This window comes from Chiloscyllium punctatum, chromosome 19 (assembly GCF_047496795.1).
Source record: "Chiloscyllium punctatum isolate Juve2018m chromosome 19, sChiPun1.3, whole genome shotgun sequence".
Lineage (NCBI taxonomy): Eukaryota > Metazoa > Chordata > Chondrichthyes > Orectolobiformes > Hemiscylliidae > Chiloscyllium > Chiloscyllium punctatum.
Window position 1 is genome coordinate 87514086 of NC_092757.1, and position 13732 is coordinate 87527817.

General features: G+C 42.4%; 1 protein-coding gene across 2 annotated transcripts in view; it reads left to right on the top strand.

Annotated features, from left to right (window-relative positions):
* The window catches only part of dph1 (diphthamide biosynthesis 1), a 600464-nt gene that overhangs the window by 28745 nt on the left and 557987 nt on the right, over positions 1-13732 (top strand). For both annotated transcript variants that reach the window (XM_072589988.1, XM_072589987.1), the window contains exon 3: positions 133-196. In XM_072589988.1, coding sequence (XP_072446089.1) covers positions 133-196 — 64 coding nt within the window. The remainder of the gene's footprint in view (positions 1-132; positions 197-13732) is intronic.

The window sequence follows — 13732 nt, forward strand, 5'->3', positions numbered from 1 at the left end:
TGGTGAGGAAGAATCGAGCATTTTCAGCTGGGCCTGTTGCAGACATGTAGCGCACATCGGAAACACAAATAGAAACCCGCAAAACCAAACAGTGGTGTTTTCATCAATATCTCTTTTCCATGTCTTACATAGTTGCCCTGCAGATGCCTGAAGGACTCCTTATGTTTGCCTGCACAATTGCTGATATCATCGAAAGGTAAGACAACAACTCATTAAATTGACAACTTTGAGCACCAAATCCATAGGACCAGCCTGGACTTGTAAGTAATTAGGGGAGATCCGAGTAGACGCAGCACTTGTGTAGAGTATAGGACGTCGGTTGCTTGGTTTTGTGGGTTGTCGATGCTGATGTATTTGGTTGGATGTTTTTTTTCCATCAAATTTGCAGAACAATGGTGGGTCAAGATGTTACAATTCACAGCTTTGTCAATGACTCAATTTGGTTCCTAATTAGCTGAAGGAATTAAAGAGAAGATAATGGGCTACATGTTCAGTGTCATAAACTGCAAGAAAGAAGCTTTGAATGGTTTATATTTGTCATAACAGAACCCTAGGGGACAGATCAGCTTCCTTCAGTTCACTCAGAGGGCACTTAAGTGAACTGCCATTTACAATTGCTTTTGTTGCTGCTGTGCTGTCCTCCTGTTTGATGTGGGGACTTTCCGATGTTGTTTGAAGGCTGGAGCTGTGCTATGTAGGAATGGGCACAGTGGGTCTTTGCTGTCAGTGTCAAGAATTGCAGAATGTTGTCCCTCGAACAACAGAGATGTGCGAGTCTTCAAAGCCAAATTTGACTTGTGGATAACTGAAATTAAAAGTGGAGCACTTGTGGACCTTTGAGCAATATCACTGCACCATGCTTCGTTTGCACAGAAAAATCCAGAATCATAGAAATGTTTTTCATAAGAACATTGGGGGAAAATCCTGAATACCATATAGTTAACAAAAATTAATTTTACTTCTTTTGAACAAACCATTGGCTATATCGGATCACATGACAGTCTCCCTGTATAATGTAGATTATTTTTTCATAACACAGCCTCTAATAAACCAGAGGACACAATATTAATTTCCAAAAGAGCCAGAGGAGACTTCAGGGAAACTGCAAATAGTTGTGATCTGGAATGCTCTGCCTGAAAGGGCGATGGAAGCAGATTCAATAGGAACTTTCAATAGTTAACCGGGTAGCTACTTGAATGGTTTAAAAACAAAATGCAGGCCTGTGGGTTAAGGGCAAGAGAGTGGGACTAACTGGATAACTCTGCCAGAGAGCTAGAATGTGTGTGCTGGGCAGAATGTCCTCCATTTCTGCGGTCTCACTCTGCTAGCATGAGGCCCAAGGTACAGTACAGCCAACACAGTGGAAAGAGAACAGGAGAGGTCACCAGAAGATGCCAGGGCGCAATAACTTAGGGTTTTCATAGGAGTTAAGAAATGTAAAGTGACAGTTAAGAAATGTAAAGTGTTTCAACATGCTGGAATAGGGCTTGGTAACCAATGTCTGATTTCAAAATCAGAGGACAAAAGCTTCATCTCACTTATGAATACTGGAGGATTGTGTCAAATGGTGTGGGAGATTCAAAGGAAAATCACAGAACACTTAGAACACAGAAAGAGGCCATTCCACCCATTATGCCTGCACTACCTCCAAATGAGCAACTCCCATTGTGTCCTTCTCCTGGGAAGCATGCAGAGTATTCCTTTCCAAGTAACAGTCCAATTCTCGTCAGAAAGCCTTGATTAAGCCTGCCTTCACCACACTTTCAGGCAGTGCATTCCAGATCTGCCCCACCCACTGGATGAAAAAGATTTTCCTCATGTCACTTTTATTTCTTTTGTCAGTGGGATGGCTCAGTTGTTAGCAATGCTGCCTTACAGCATCGGGGACCTGTTTTCGATTCCAGCTTCGAGCGACTGTCTGTGTGGAGTTTGCACATCCTCCCCCTGTCTACGTGGGTTTCCTCTGGGGTGCTCTGGTTTCCTCCCACAATCTAAAGATGTGTGGGTTACGTGGATTGGCCATGGGAAATGCAGGTTATGGGATAGGGTGGGATGGGGTTGGTAGAGTTGGTGTGGACATGGTAGACCAAATGGCCTGCATCCATACTATAGGGATTTAATGATACTGTGACTTTCAGTCTGTGCCCTCTTGTTTTCAATCCTTTCATGAGTGGGAACAATTTTTCCTTAACTGCTCTGTTCAGAACTCCCCCTACCCCTGGGATCCCCCCATCGGATCTTCCCTCTGGCTTCTGTTCTCCAAGAAAAGCAGTCCTCACTTCTCCAACCTGTTTTTAATAAATATGTCAATTTCCTCCGTATTGGAAGTATTTTTGTGAATCAGTGACTGATTACAGAGGAGCAGCCTGATACAGTAGCTTAGTAGTTTCCTAGCAGGTATAAAGAAGTTTAAACACATTGTAAGATGTAATAGAGGAGTCTATTCAGCCCCACAAGGCTGTTCCACCATTCAAGCAGATGAAAGCTCATTTGCACCTTAACTTCATCTTCCTTCTTCGGTGTCTAACTCTTAATTAGAGAGAAAAAAAGTCTCACTTTTCAAGTTTTGGAGTGGGAAATTCAGATGCTTGGCTTGGTAATCTTTTGAGGATCAAGCTGAATGGGTGAAATGTGATTGAACTGAGGAGTTTAAGATAATTAATGTCTTTTTAATAGGTTCAGTACAAGTTGGGAGGATCCAGAACAAAAGAACAGAGCCTGAAAATTAGAGTCATTAGCTTCTCTTCACAAACCCTGTCCTCATACCATTGGAAAAAGACTTCTGTTAGACGAGGGAATTTCTAAACTGCGACTTTTTTTTCGGCAAGGTGTGCAACAGGATACAGAATCCAAGTGGGAAAATGCAGTCAAGTCACTGATCCAGCCCTGGCAGGCTTGAGTTGCAGTCAACTCTCAAGGGACAGAATGGCCACCTGTTAGTTTTAATGCCTGAAATACCATGCTGCAACTCTGCTTGCCAGTTAGTCCCTTGTTGGTTTGTAAGATGCACACACTGCAATCTGTCAACAAAATTAAAATGCACCTTTTTCACATCTCTCACCCCTTTGCTGCCATTAGCATTGCCTTTGTCTTTTGCTCTGGCATCCTCACAATCTGTTCCACTCGCTCTTCCTCCCACCTGTCAACAGCATTAAAACCACCAATTCCCTGCCCTTTCTCAGCTCTGAAGAAGCGCCTTATCCGATTCAAAACATTAATGCTGTTTCTGTCTCCACTGATGATGCCAGACCTGCTGAGTTCCTTCAGAATTTTCTGTTTTATCAAACAGGGCTTGGTTGGCTTGCTGTAATGTCAATTTCATAACTTAGAATGTGTTTTCCTGTTTAAAATGAGCTCACTGAGAAGTTAATCAATCCCTGGCGAGCAATTGATGATTAGACCGTAATCATTAACATGATGCAGCACAGAGAATGTGAGCTAGAATGTAAGAGTGTGGGCTGGAATATAGTGTGATTGCTTAACATTTTTTAAAGCAGTCACAACTTTATCTGGAGATCTTAGATTTGGATGGTCAGCATCTGGGATTGCAAAACAATTTTGAATATCATGCAAGTATTCTGTGAGTCAAGCTGTGCAGGTTTATGATAAGACTTTTTGCAGATTGCAGTGATTCTGATAAAGCAAGAAAATGCTGGGGCTGATCAGCAGATCAAGCAGCTTCTGTGGAGAGAGAAAAACACATCCCAGTGAAAGCTCATGGACCTGAAACGTTAATTCTGTTTCTATCTCCCCACTGCTGCCTGGCCTGCTGATGATTTCCGGTTGCCTGCTGTTTGCATTTCAGATCTCAGTATCTACAGCTTCTTGCCTTTGCAGCAACCCCCTTGTTGATTGGATTTGATGCAGCGAAATAACGTACCTTGTGATTTGCTGTAATTGATTACTCCACTGCTTATGGTTCCTCCAAGCGTGCTACCCTGTTTAGCAGGGGTAGCTGAGATAAAGTGTGATTGAGATATCGGTGAACTTTATGATCAAATAGCTGCTGGATGGAAACTGATCCCCGGAGTCATTTTTAAGTGTAGTCATTGTTGTATCCGGAAAAGGTGACAGCTGATTTGTGCAGAGCAACACCCCCACCCCCCAAGCAGCAATAGGATAATGCCTGGATGATCTGTTTTTGTGTTGTTGATTTAGGGCTAAATGCTAAACAGGACACCTGGGATAAAACCCCTGTTCTTTCTTAAAATAGTGCCACAAGATCTTTTACATTCACCTGAGAAAGCAAACAGTGATCTTGGTTGAACAACCCATTTGGAAGGTGGCCCATTTGAGTGCAGTGTTCCTTCAGCACTGGATCAGGAGTGTCAGGGTCAGGTTTCACTCTCCAGCTTCTTGTATGGGACTTGAACCTGTACCCTTCTGATGGAGTGCTGTCTACTGAACTGTGGCAGCCCCTGGGCTGAAAGCTGAAGTTTGTTCAATCTTGTCTCCTGGCTGAGCCATTTTCTCACTTTAAATTGATGTTGTTGCTTTTCTGTGATCAACCTTAAATGTTTCCCTGCTGTCCCCATGTCCAATCCTGGGCCCATTCTGCATGGTATGTCTGGTTGAAAGATTCAATTTTGCTTCTGTTCTCCTGAGAGTTAGTGGACTGTTCCATGGTTTTAACATACTGTGACTTTTCTTTTGTGAAGTAGTTGAATTGCAGGTGAGCAAAACGGCACAGTGCAATCCCACAAGCAGCAACAAGGCAAATAACCAGCACCAATTGTTCTGGATGCATTTCTGAGGGAGGAGTATTGACCTGAAAAGAAAACTCTGTTCCTGCTTGAATGGTGCTTTCGTGTCACCCTGTCTAGATAGAAAGAATATGAGTGCAATGACCCAATCGAACAAGTCAGCACTCCTTCAGCTCCTGCACTGAGTCCTCGGCCTGGAATCTCGACTTGGATCAATATTGAGAATTGAACTGACGGCCTGCTGACTTTGAGGCAACCTGAATATCACTTCGCAAACCGTTGGAATCCAGTCCGATTCCTATCCATATGCTGTGGTATCTTTTCTCTAATACCCTTTAATCTTAATATTTATATAGATGAAGAAGCATTGCAAAAGGCAGGGAGGGAGGATCACTTCCCCACCTCAGCCACCTTGACAACAACCTCCTGAGACTTTGGGTGTGCAGGAAGATCTAACTTTCTCTCCACCAGTCCAATCAAACTTTGGCACGTGTTCAACAATTCTGACGAGGAGACTTGGCACCAGATGCCTTCGGCACTCTGCTCAGGGAGCCATCTGACAGGATCTCCGTTCTCCTGTGGTCTGATCAGATACAACATCTTTATTGTACTTGCTAATGAGCCATGGTTTAATTTTCTTAACTCCTTTCAGAAATAGAATTGGACATGTATTTCAAAAGGTGCAAAAGTATTGTCCAACTGTGGACGAAGAGCAGGGGAGTGGGAATAACTGGGTGGTTCTTTCAAAGAGACATCTTTGATGTGATGGGCTAGATGATGACCTCCTATGCTGCTGCTGTTCTGGTAATCAGTCGATGACAATTTGCATGTCTGGGTCCTTAAATGAGAAGGGAGAGGATCATAAATCCTGTTCTTCGGTGAAGACAAATCTGAAAATGCTGCAAGTCTGGGCCCAAAACAGCAAACAGTACAAAGGAAATTCCATTTGTGCCTCAAAGGAAGTAAAAGACCCTCCAGTTAACCACGAGGATTCTATAAATATCCGATGATAGACTGAATTCAAATACTCAAACTGTTGTGAATTTGGCTTCTGTAGATTGCTAACATGTTCACATAGCAAATACGCTGCTGTATTTGTTTCTGTCAAGCCAGGCTGATTGAGATGTGTCTTTTTTTAGTCTCCAATTTCCTTTCAAATGAAAATTAATTTCACAGATGTTGAAGGCATGAAGTGATCTGTCGTTGTAGGGTGAAGCATGTCTCATCAAAGAGCAGGAGTGCTGTGCTCTGCTTGGTCCTCAGCTTGGAAACCAGGATTTCATGAAACTGCCAGCTGCTTCTCACTTGGGATTTTTCTTGTGAGACTAGAGACAAATCAGAATACATTAGCCAAGGGATCAAAGGCCTTCAGCATTGAGAGGTTTTAAACTTGGACTGAATCAAGGCTTTGTCCATCGTGGGAATTTCTCAAGTGGGAATCACTGCCTCCCCTCCTCCTGCCAGGAGAAAGAAAATAAACCTTTTAGCCTAGATGTTTTTAAGGTCTGCCCAAGGAAAGCTGTCGTAACATGGGAAAAAAAATGGCATCTGATTTATGCATAGCAATCTCCCAGAAGCAGTGAGGTGATAATGGCCAGACAATCTGATTTTGTGTTGTTGTTGAGCGATAAATGTTGGCATGGTCACTGGGGAGCAGCTCCTCATCTCATCTCGGAAATGGAATCTGTTTTGCCCATTCAAAAGGGCAGATGGCATTTCGGTTTAAGTGTCTCATCTGAAAGACAGCAGCCTCGACTCTGTAGAATTCATGCACATGTTGCTTTGGAGGTTTATTGTATCTAATACAAAGACATTAATGGAATATAATGGGATATAAGTCATAATTTGACAATATCTGGCACTGCCAGGGTTTTAAGTGCTGACACCTGATATCGTAGGCAGATGATTCTTCCAATTATTCCTGTGGGGATTGCAATGTCATTTCCATCTTGTAATTTGACAGGTTACACGAAGTTAAGCGGTTTTTATTGGTTTCCATTGTAAGCTATTTTGTTTCCTCTCTCTCCCCAAAGAACAGATCTTTCAACTCCAGATATGATTCAGCTTCACTCAGTTCGTTGCATTGTTGTCTCTCAGTCAGAAATTGTCAGTTCACGACCCAATCTAGGACTTGAGCAAGCAATCTCAGTTGTCATTGAATAATTGCTGTATGGCGCTGCCGATAAGAAGTTAATCTACGGCTCCATCTGTCTTTTCAGATGGACCAGGTGGATTAAAAGATGCCCTTTTAGTAGTTCAGAGAATAGGCATTTTTTTTAGAAAGTTTTTTTTGTCTTGCACATTGACCATTCACAAGAATACCAGTGTGAAGGGGAACAACATTTTTATGTTGCCCAAGTCGAGAGTGCAGATTTGTTTGCAAATAGACTCTGATTGGTAGGGGCGTAGACATCAAGAATGCATCAGTTAGATGATGACTGACAGTTAATTGCCAAGGTTTATTAAAATGTTCTTAAGAGTCTATGCTGGAATGTTTTTTGCCAAATATCTTTTTTTCTGCAGTATTCAAGAAGTTTCATTGCTTGTGAAGAGCTGTCTTCCTTAAATGTTACCACTAAAATAAATGGATTAAGCGGTTACTCATGCCAGTTTTCTTTATGGGACCTTATTGTGCATGAAGTAACAGTTTCTTTGACTACATAAGAATATTGACTGCATTCCAAAACTGTTCGATGTGCACAGCATTTTGTGATACACATGAGGAAACTGATGAGGAACTTGTTGCAATTTCAATCTCGTCTAAAAATATTTAGTTAAGCAATGTTGATCACCCAAGGCAAATAGTGAGAAATATATCCCACACTCCCTTATAGAAAGCTCACCTAAACCATATTGCCACACTGAACTTGAACAAAAATCTGTTGACCCAAAGTACCCACCATATCGTTGTTCCTGTTCTCTGTGGAGGAGAACATCACAGTTGAGCTCTGAAGCTCTCCAGCAGCAATACACCCAGGTTTCTTCAACGGTACCTTCCAAACTATGACCTCTGAATGAACTTCTCAAATTTTATGTTGATCTTGCTCTTTGTGCACCTTCTCGGCAGCCGTACCATTGTATTCCTTGTCCTGTTTTATTATCCTAATGCACTTTTTATGGTATGATCTGCCTGTACTGCACACATAACAAAACCTCTCACTGCATCTACCGCCTAGGAGGACATGAGCAGCAGATACATGGAACCACTACCACGTAGAGGTTCACTGCAATCCACACGCACCATCTTGACTTGAAACTAAATTGCAGTCTCTTAGCTGTCATTGGGTCAAAGTCCTCGGACACTCTTCTCAGTATCACTGAGGCTGTCCCTAAACTCTGAGGACGAGAGCGGTTGAAAGGGCAGCTAACCACCACCTTCGTGCAGTTAGGGATGGAGAATAAATGTTGGCTTGTCCAGTGGCACCCACATCCTATTAATGAATACAGTGAGAAAAAAGGCTTTGCAATGCATGGTGAATCTGCAAACTATTCTATTCTATTTTATTTTATTTTAATCCCAGATTTGGTATAATTTGATGCTCAGAGTGGATGCTACCTTCCTCTGGTATGCTTTGTAGGGGAGTTTGGATAAGGGTAATATGGCATCATAAGGATAGGAGGCAAAGACCCAGGAAAATAGGTTTTCAGTCACTCTGTGGTAAATAAATACCTTTCTTGGTCAAGGTCTAGAGGAAAATATTATAAGTTTTGAGAAATATTTGGAAAGCGTCGAATTTTCCTTCATAACTATAACCATTTAAACTTTGAATATTCTCATTTGGGTAAAGAAACTGAACAGGTCTACATGATACAAGGATGGTGGTGGGAAGAGGATAATCTCATTTGTGTGGAATGTAAAAAATCAACGTGAACCTGGGCTGAATGGCCTTTGCCTCTCAAATTCTTTTCAAGATAAGTCTGATCAGGACATCCATCAAAATGTGGAGTTATCCCCAATCCCTGAGTCCACTCTTTCTTAATCGCCCACCCCCTGACCCCCACATTGCTCCCTCTATGATAATTCCAGTCCACATTCTCACCACTGCCTGTTTGCGGACCATTCAAGGCATGGCTAGATTCACAAGACTGATTCATGGCAGTATCCTGCGAGGGAGAATTTAAGGAAACTGGGCCCATGTTCTTTGGAGTTTAGAAAAATGAGAGTTGATCTCATTGAAACGTGAAATTTTCATGAGTGCTTGGTAGGGTAGTTGCTAAGAGGCTATTTCTCTTGGAACAAAGGGACACTGTCTCAGAATAAGACTGAGATGTTTCCTTACTGAGAGGGATGTGAATCTTAGAATTTCTTGACACACAGTTGCTGAGTATATTAAAGAGAGAGTTGATAGAAATTCTTGTAATCAAAGGGAATTGAGGGGACATAGGGAAAGGACAAGAAAGTGGAGTTGAAGTATAGAATTATCATCTTGAAGAATGGCGCAGCAGTTTCAAGGGGCCGAGTACTCTATTCCTGCGCCTATGTTTTCATGTGCAAATTGCTCAATGCTTGAGCAATCTAAGCAGTGCCTACCTTCTACCAGTTTGTCTCTTCTTCTTTAATTTCAAATGGTGGCTAGGAATAACTTTACTATGTAACTCTGTTCTGTGGCAGGAAAATAGTTAATCTCACCCCTTCTTCACCCTTCCCCAAGGCTGAAGACGGTACCTCGGATCAGGATGAGGCCATTCGCCCCTTCAAGTCTGATTCACCTTAGAGTTAGATCACAACCTTAAATCCATGTACCTGCTGTGGATTGTAATCCTTAACATCTTTGCTTAAAAAAATGCATACCTCTTCATTCTCTCTGGGAATGTTCAATTGTTACTCCCCACCCCCAGCGCAGCCTCGGTATGCCTTCCCAGCCCAATCAACAATGCAAGAAAGGCACAGTCTGTTGCAAAGATAAAATTAAAGGTAGCAATACATAAGTAGCATCCACTAATTTACTGACTCCCCAGAGGTCTAAAGGTAAATCGTTGCAGAAAACATAATTAGCGCAATATTCTTATACACAGCTGTTAATTAGAAATATTCCAGAAACAGACTTTGTTGCTTTATAACAATGGTCTTCATTGTGAGAATCTTTAATTCCTCATAGTCATTATTCTCTGTTGGGATGTAACTCCAAGAGGCAGAGCTTGTTGTGGAGGGAACATAATTGGAACAGATGTAGCTGTGCAATATGAGAATGAAGATCTGAGAGTTTCGTTTGATCTTGGAATGTGAGGGCAACACTGAGTGAAGCTACAATTGATGCACAGTCAATAGTGACCTTCAAAGTGAGGTTGACTACTTGAAAACATGGATTTGTTAAGGGAACATCATGTCTGATTAACCTGATGGAGTTTTTTCGAGATGTAAGAGAGAGAGGCTATTGATGTGGTATATATTGACTTCTGAAAGGCATTTGATACAGTACCACACATTAGACTCATAGAGTCTCTACAGTGTGGAAACAGGCCAATCGGCCCAACGAGTCCACAACGACCCTCCAAAGAGTTACCCACCCAGACCCATTTCTCTACCCTATTATTCTACATTTCCCCTGACTAGTGTACCTAACCTACACATCCCTGAACACTATGGGCAATTTAGCATGGCCAATTCACCTAACCTGCACATCTTTGGACTGTGGGAGGAAACCGGAGCACCCGGAGGAAACCCACACAGACACGGGGCGAATGTGCAAACACCACAGAGACAGTCACCCGAGGCTGGAATTGAACCTGGATCACTGGCGCAGTGAGGCAGCAGGGCTAACCACTGAGCACCATGACTCGAGGAAAGTTGCATGCCATTTAATAAAAGGGACAGTGGCAATGTAGATGCAAAACTGGTTGAGTAATAGGAAACCGAGGATGACAATTGACAGATTTGTTTTTGGTTGGAGGAAGGTTTGTAGTGGAGTTCCCCTTGGGTTGGTGTGGGACACATGCTTTTGCTGTGATAACTGACCCAGATTATGGTATGCAGGAATAATCTCTAAAGTTTATGGACAAGGTACAATTTTGGAAGTATTGTAAACTGAACAGAACAGTGTAAAATGATATTGATATGTTGGCGGAGCGGGTGGTTAGATAGCTGATGATGTTCAAAGTGGAGAATTGGGGAGTAATAACATTTTGGTACAAAGAATGTGGAGAGCAGTATAAAATAAAGGGAAATATTGCAGGACCAGAGAATCTGGTTTGTATGTGTACTTAATTTATGAAATGTGGCAGGACAGGTAAAGAGAGCTGTTAATAAAGCATTTCTGAAGGTAGTGGTTATCCCGTTCACTTCACATGCCAAAACATTTTGAAACGAGTTGCAGCATTTGTGAGAGATATTGTGGTGGTGTCCTTACCTCAGGGCTAGAAGGCCCAAATTCAGATCCCACCTTCTCCAGACGTGTGGTAATGCGTCTGAGTAGGTTGGTTAAAAATATAAGTACTTTAGATTTAACAAGTAGGGATATAGGGTTTGGCTAAAGTAGGAATGATGTTTCAAAGAGAGTATAGAATCAGTGGGTAGAATGGCCTTATTCTATGCTTGTTTTCAAATGAGAAAATAGTTTTTTTTCCAGGAAAATCATAATTGCATGTTCTTGGTGAAGACTTTATCATGTTTCTTTGGTGTTGACAAGTGAGCTTAATGCTTGGGAAATTCGACTTCCCAACTCTGGGCATGGAGATGTTATTGCTCAACGGGTAGTATGCCTGCCTTTGTGGTGGAAGCTCTGGGTTCGATTGGGAGCATTGGAGGATTATTTGGATAGATTTAATGTACAAGGTTATGGGCGTAAAGCAGGAGATTGGTATGAGGTAATGATGTTCACTTAACGGTGGGCCAAATGGCCTCCTTCTGCACTGTAACAATCCTGAGATTCTGTGATGGGAAAGGTTTGTTCACAGTGAGGACAAACCGGGTTGATTATCAATTCATAAATCCTTATAATGCACTCATGTGGGCTGTCAGAGTGACTGTGTCGCCTGGTCAGTCAATGTTCAATGTGCTATGGTCCTCTGGCAAGAAACTGATGACTGGTCCACAACAAATGAATAATGGAACCAGCACACGTTTTGTCATGCCACTAAGTGTGGGAAAAGAAACTAAGTTAATAACATTCAGAAACTCAAGTTGGTACACCTATTATTTTAACTTGAATAAAATAACCTGGTTGATACCTTTCATTGAAATGGCAGGTGAAGGGATTTACAAGAGTGAATTTATGTCACTGCAGAACATTTGAAGAAACCTAACTGCACAATTCCAGTTTTGAGGTGAGGTACCTCAGTCTTTTGGCTTTTCAAGTGCCATGGAGCCCACTGTTGGTTTTTGGTTGTTGATGGGATTTTAGCCATCATTTGCGAGAGGACAGTTGACCAGGAGTTGCCTGGAATTTATTATGAATTGGATGCCTTCTCAGGTGGGTGCTCAAGGCAGGTCAGACAGTAATACAGAAAGATTTAGAAGGACATGAGAGGCAACCTTTTCACACAGCAGGTGGTTTGTATGTGGAACAAGCTGCCAGAGGAGGTGGTAAATGTAGATACGGTTACAACATTTAAAAGTCATTTAGACAGGTACACGAATAGGAAAGTTTTAGTGGGATATGGGCCTAATGCAGGCAAGTTGGGATTAGTTCAGTTTAGGAAACCTGGTAGGCATGGACAAATTGGACCAAAGGGCTTGTTCCGTGCTGTTTGATTAGTTGTCCAAGCCTTTCACGACGTGTTCTGAAGAAGGGCCACTGGACCTGAAACGTTAATTTGGTTTTCTCTCCACGGATGCTGTGAGACCTGTTGAGGTGTTCCAGCACTTTGTTTCTGTTTAACTTAATGACATCAGTGATCTTGAGGTCGTAGCTGGCCGCTTGCAGTGAAATGATTCTTGGGAAGTGTATCCATGTGGAGTCGAGATGAATGACCCGGAATGTGAGGAGTTGAGTTGCAATCTGTGTGTGCTGAGTGTGAGAGAGGGAAGATTCCGTCATTAAGGAGCTACAGGTATGGTCCTTTTGCTTGGCTTGACTGGGAGGTGGAACAACTCCAGTGGCAGCCGGATATTCCTGCTTGCTGGTCTGGAAGGAATGCTGCTTTGCATCTTACTCCACTGGCCCCTGCTGGAAACTAGCCAAGAGGCTGTGACAGTAACCATGGCAACATCTCCAGTGTGGGCAGAGTTTGAATTTCTGCTTCGACAGAGGAGTCTGAAGGCTAGTGGGTAAGTGGATTCAAGGGTTGAGGGGGGGAAATAAATCAGAAGGACCCCATTTTCTGGGGAGCATCCTGGCTTCAGAGTTCTTTTACGCTGTGGGCTATTGCTTTATTGTCTCTGTGATTTGATGTGTGTTCTTCTGATGATGACAGAATAATAACAATTCTCTGATTTTCGTCTTTGCACTGCAATATCCAGGACTCTCAAAACACTGAAGCACAGCAGAACTACTAATGTGTTCAAGAAAGCAAGATTTGCACTTGTGTAGTGCCCATTTGTATAGTGTCAGCTATCCTGAAGTATTTGGTCACCCATGAAGCACTGTTTTAAAGTGCGATCATATTTGCAGGGAATGTGCAAACCAGTTAATGGATAGAAAACTTCCACAATCAGCAATGTAATCTTTGCTAGATGGTCTGCATTTTAATAATGTTGGCCGAGGAATAGATAATTGCAAGGGAGTTATAGCATCATACAGCATAGAAACAGACCCTTCGGTCCAACCAGTCCATGCTGACCATAATCCCAAACTGAACGAGTCCCACCTGCCTGGGTTTAGCCCATATCTGTCCAAATATTTCCTATTCATGTACTTATCCAATGTCTTTTAAACGTTGTAAGTGTACCTTCCTCTCGAAGTTCATTCTACACATGAGCCATTATATTTGAAAAAAATTGCCCCCATGATTTGTAAAAAAAATTTCTCCGCTCACCTTAACAATTTGCTCTGTAGTCTTGAAATCCCCCACCGTGGGGAGAATTCCCCTTCACTTGTGTGACGTAATGCCACGTGATGTTATAGCTTTCAGCTGAGAGGACAGAGGGGGTT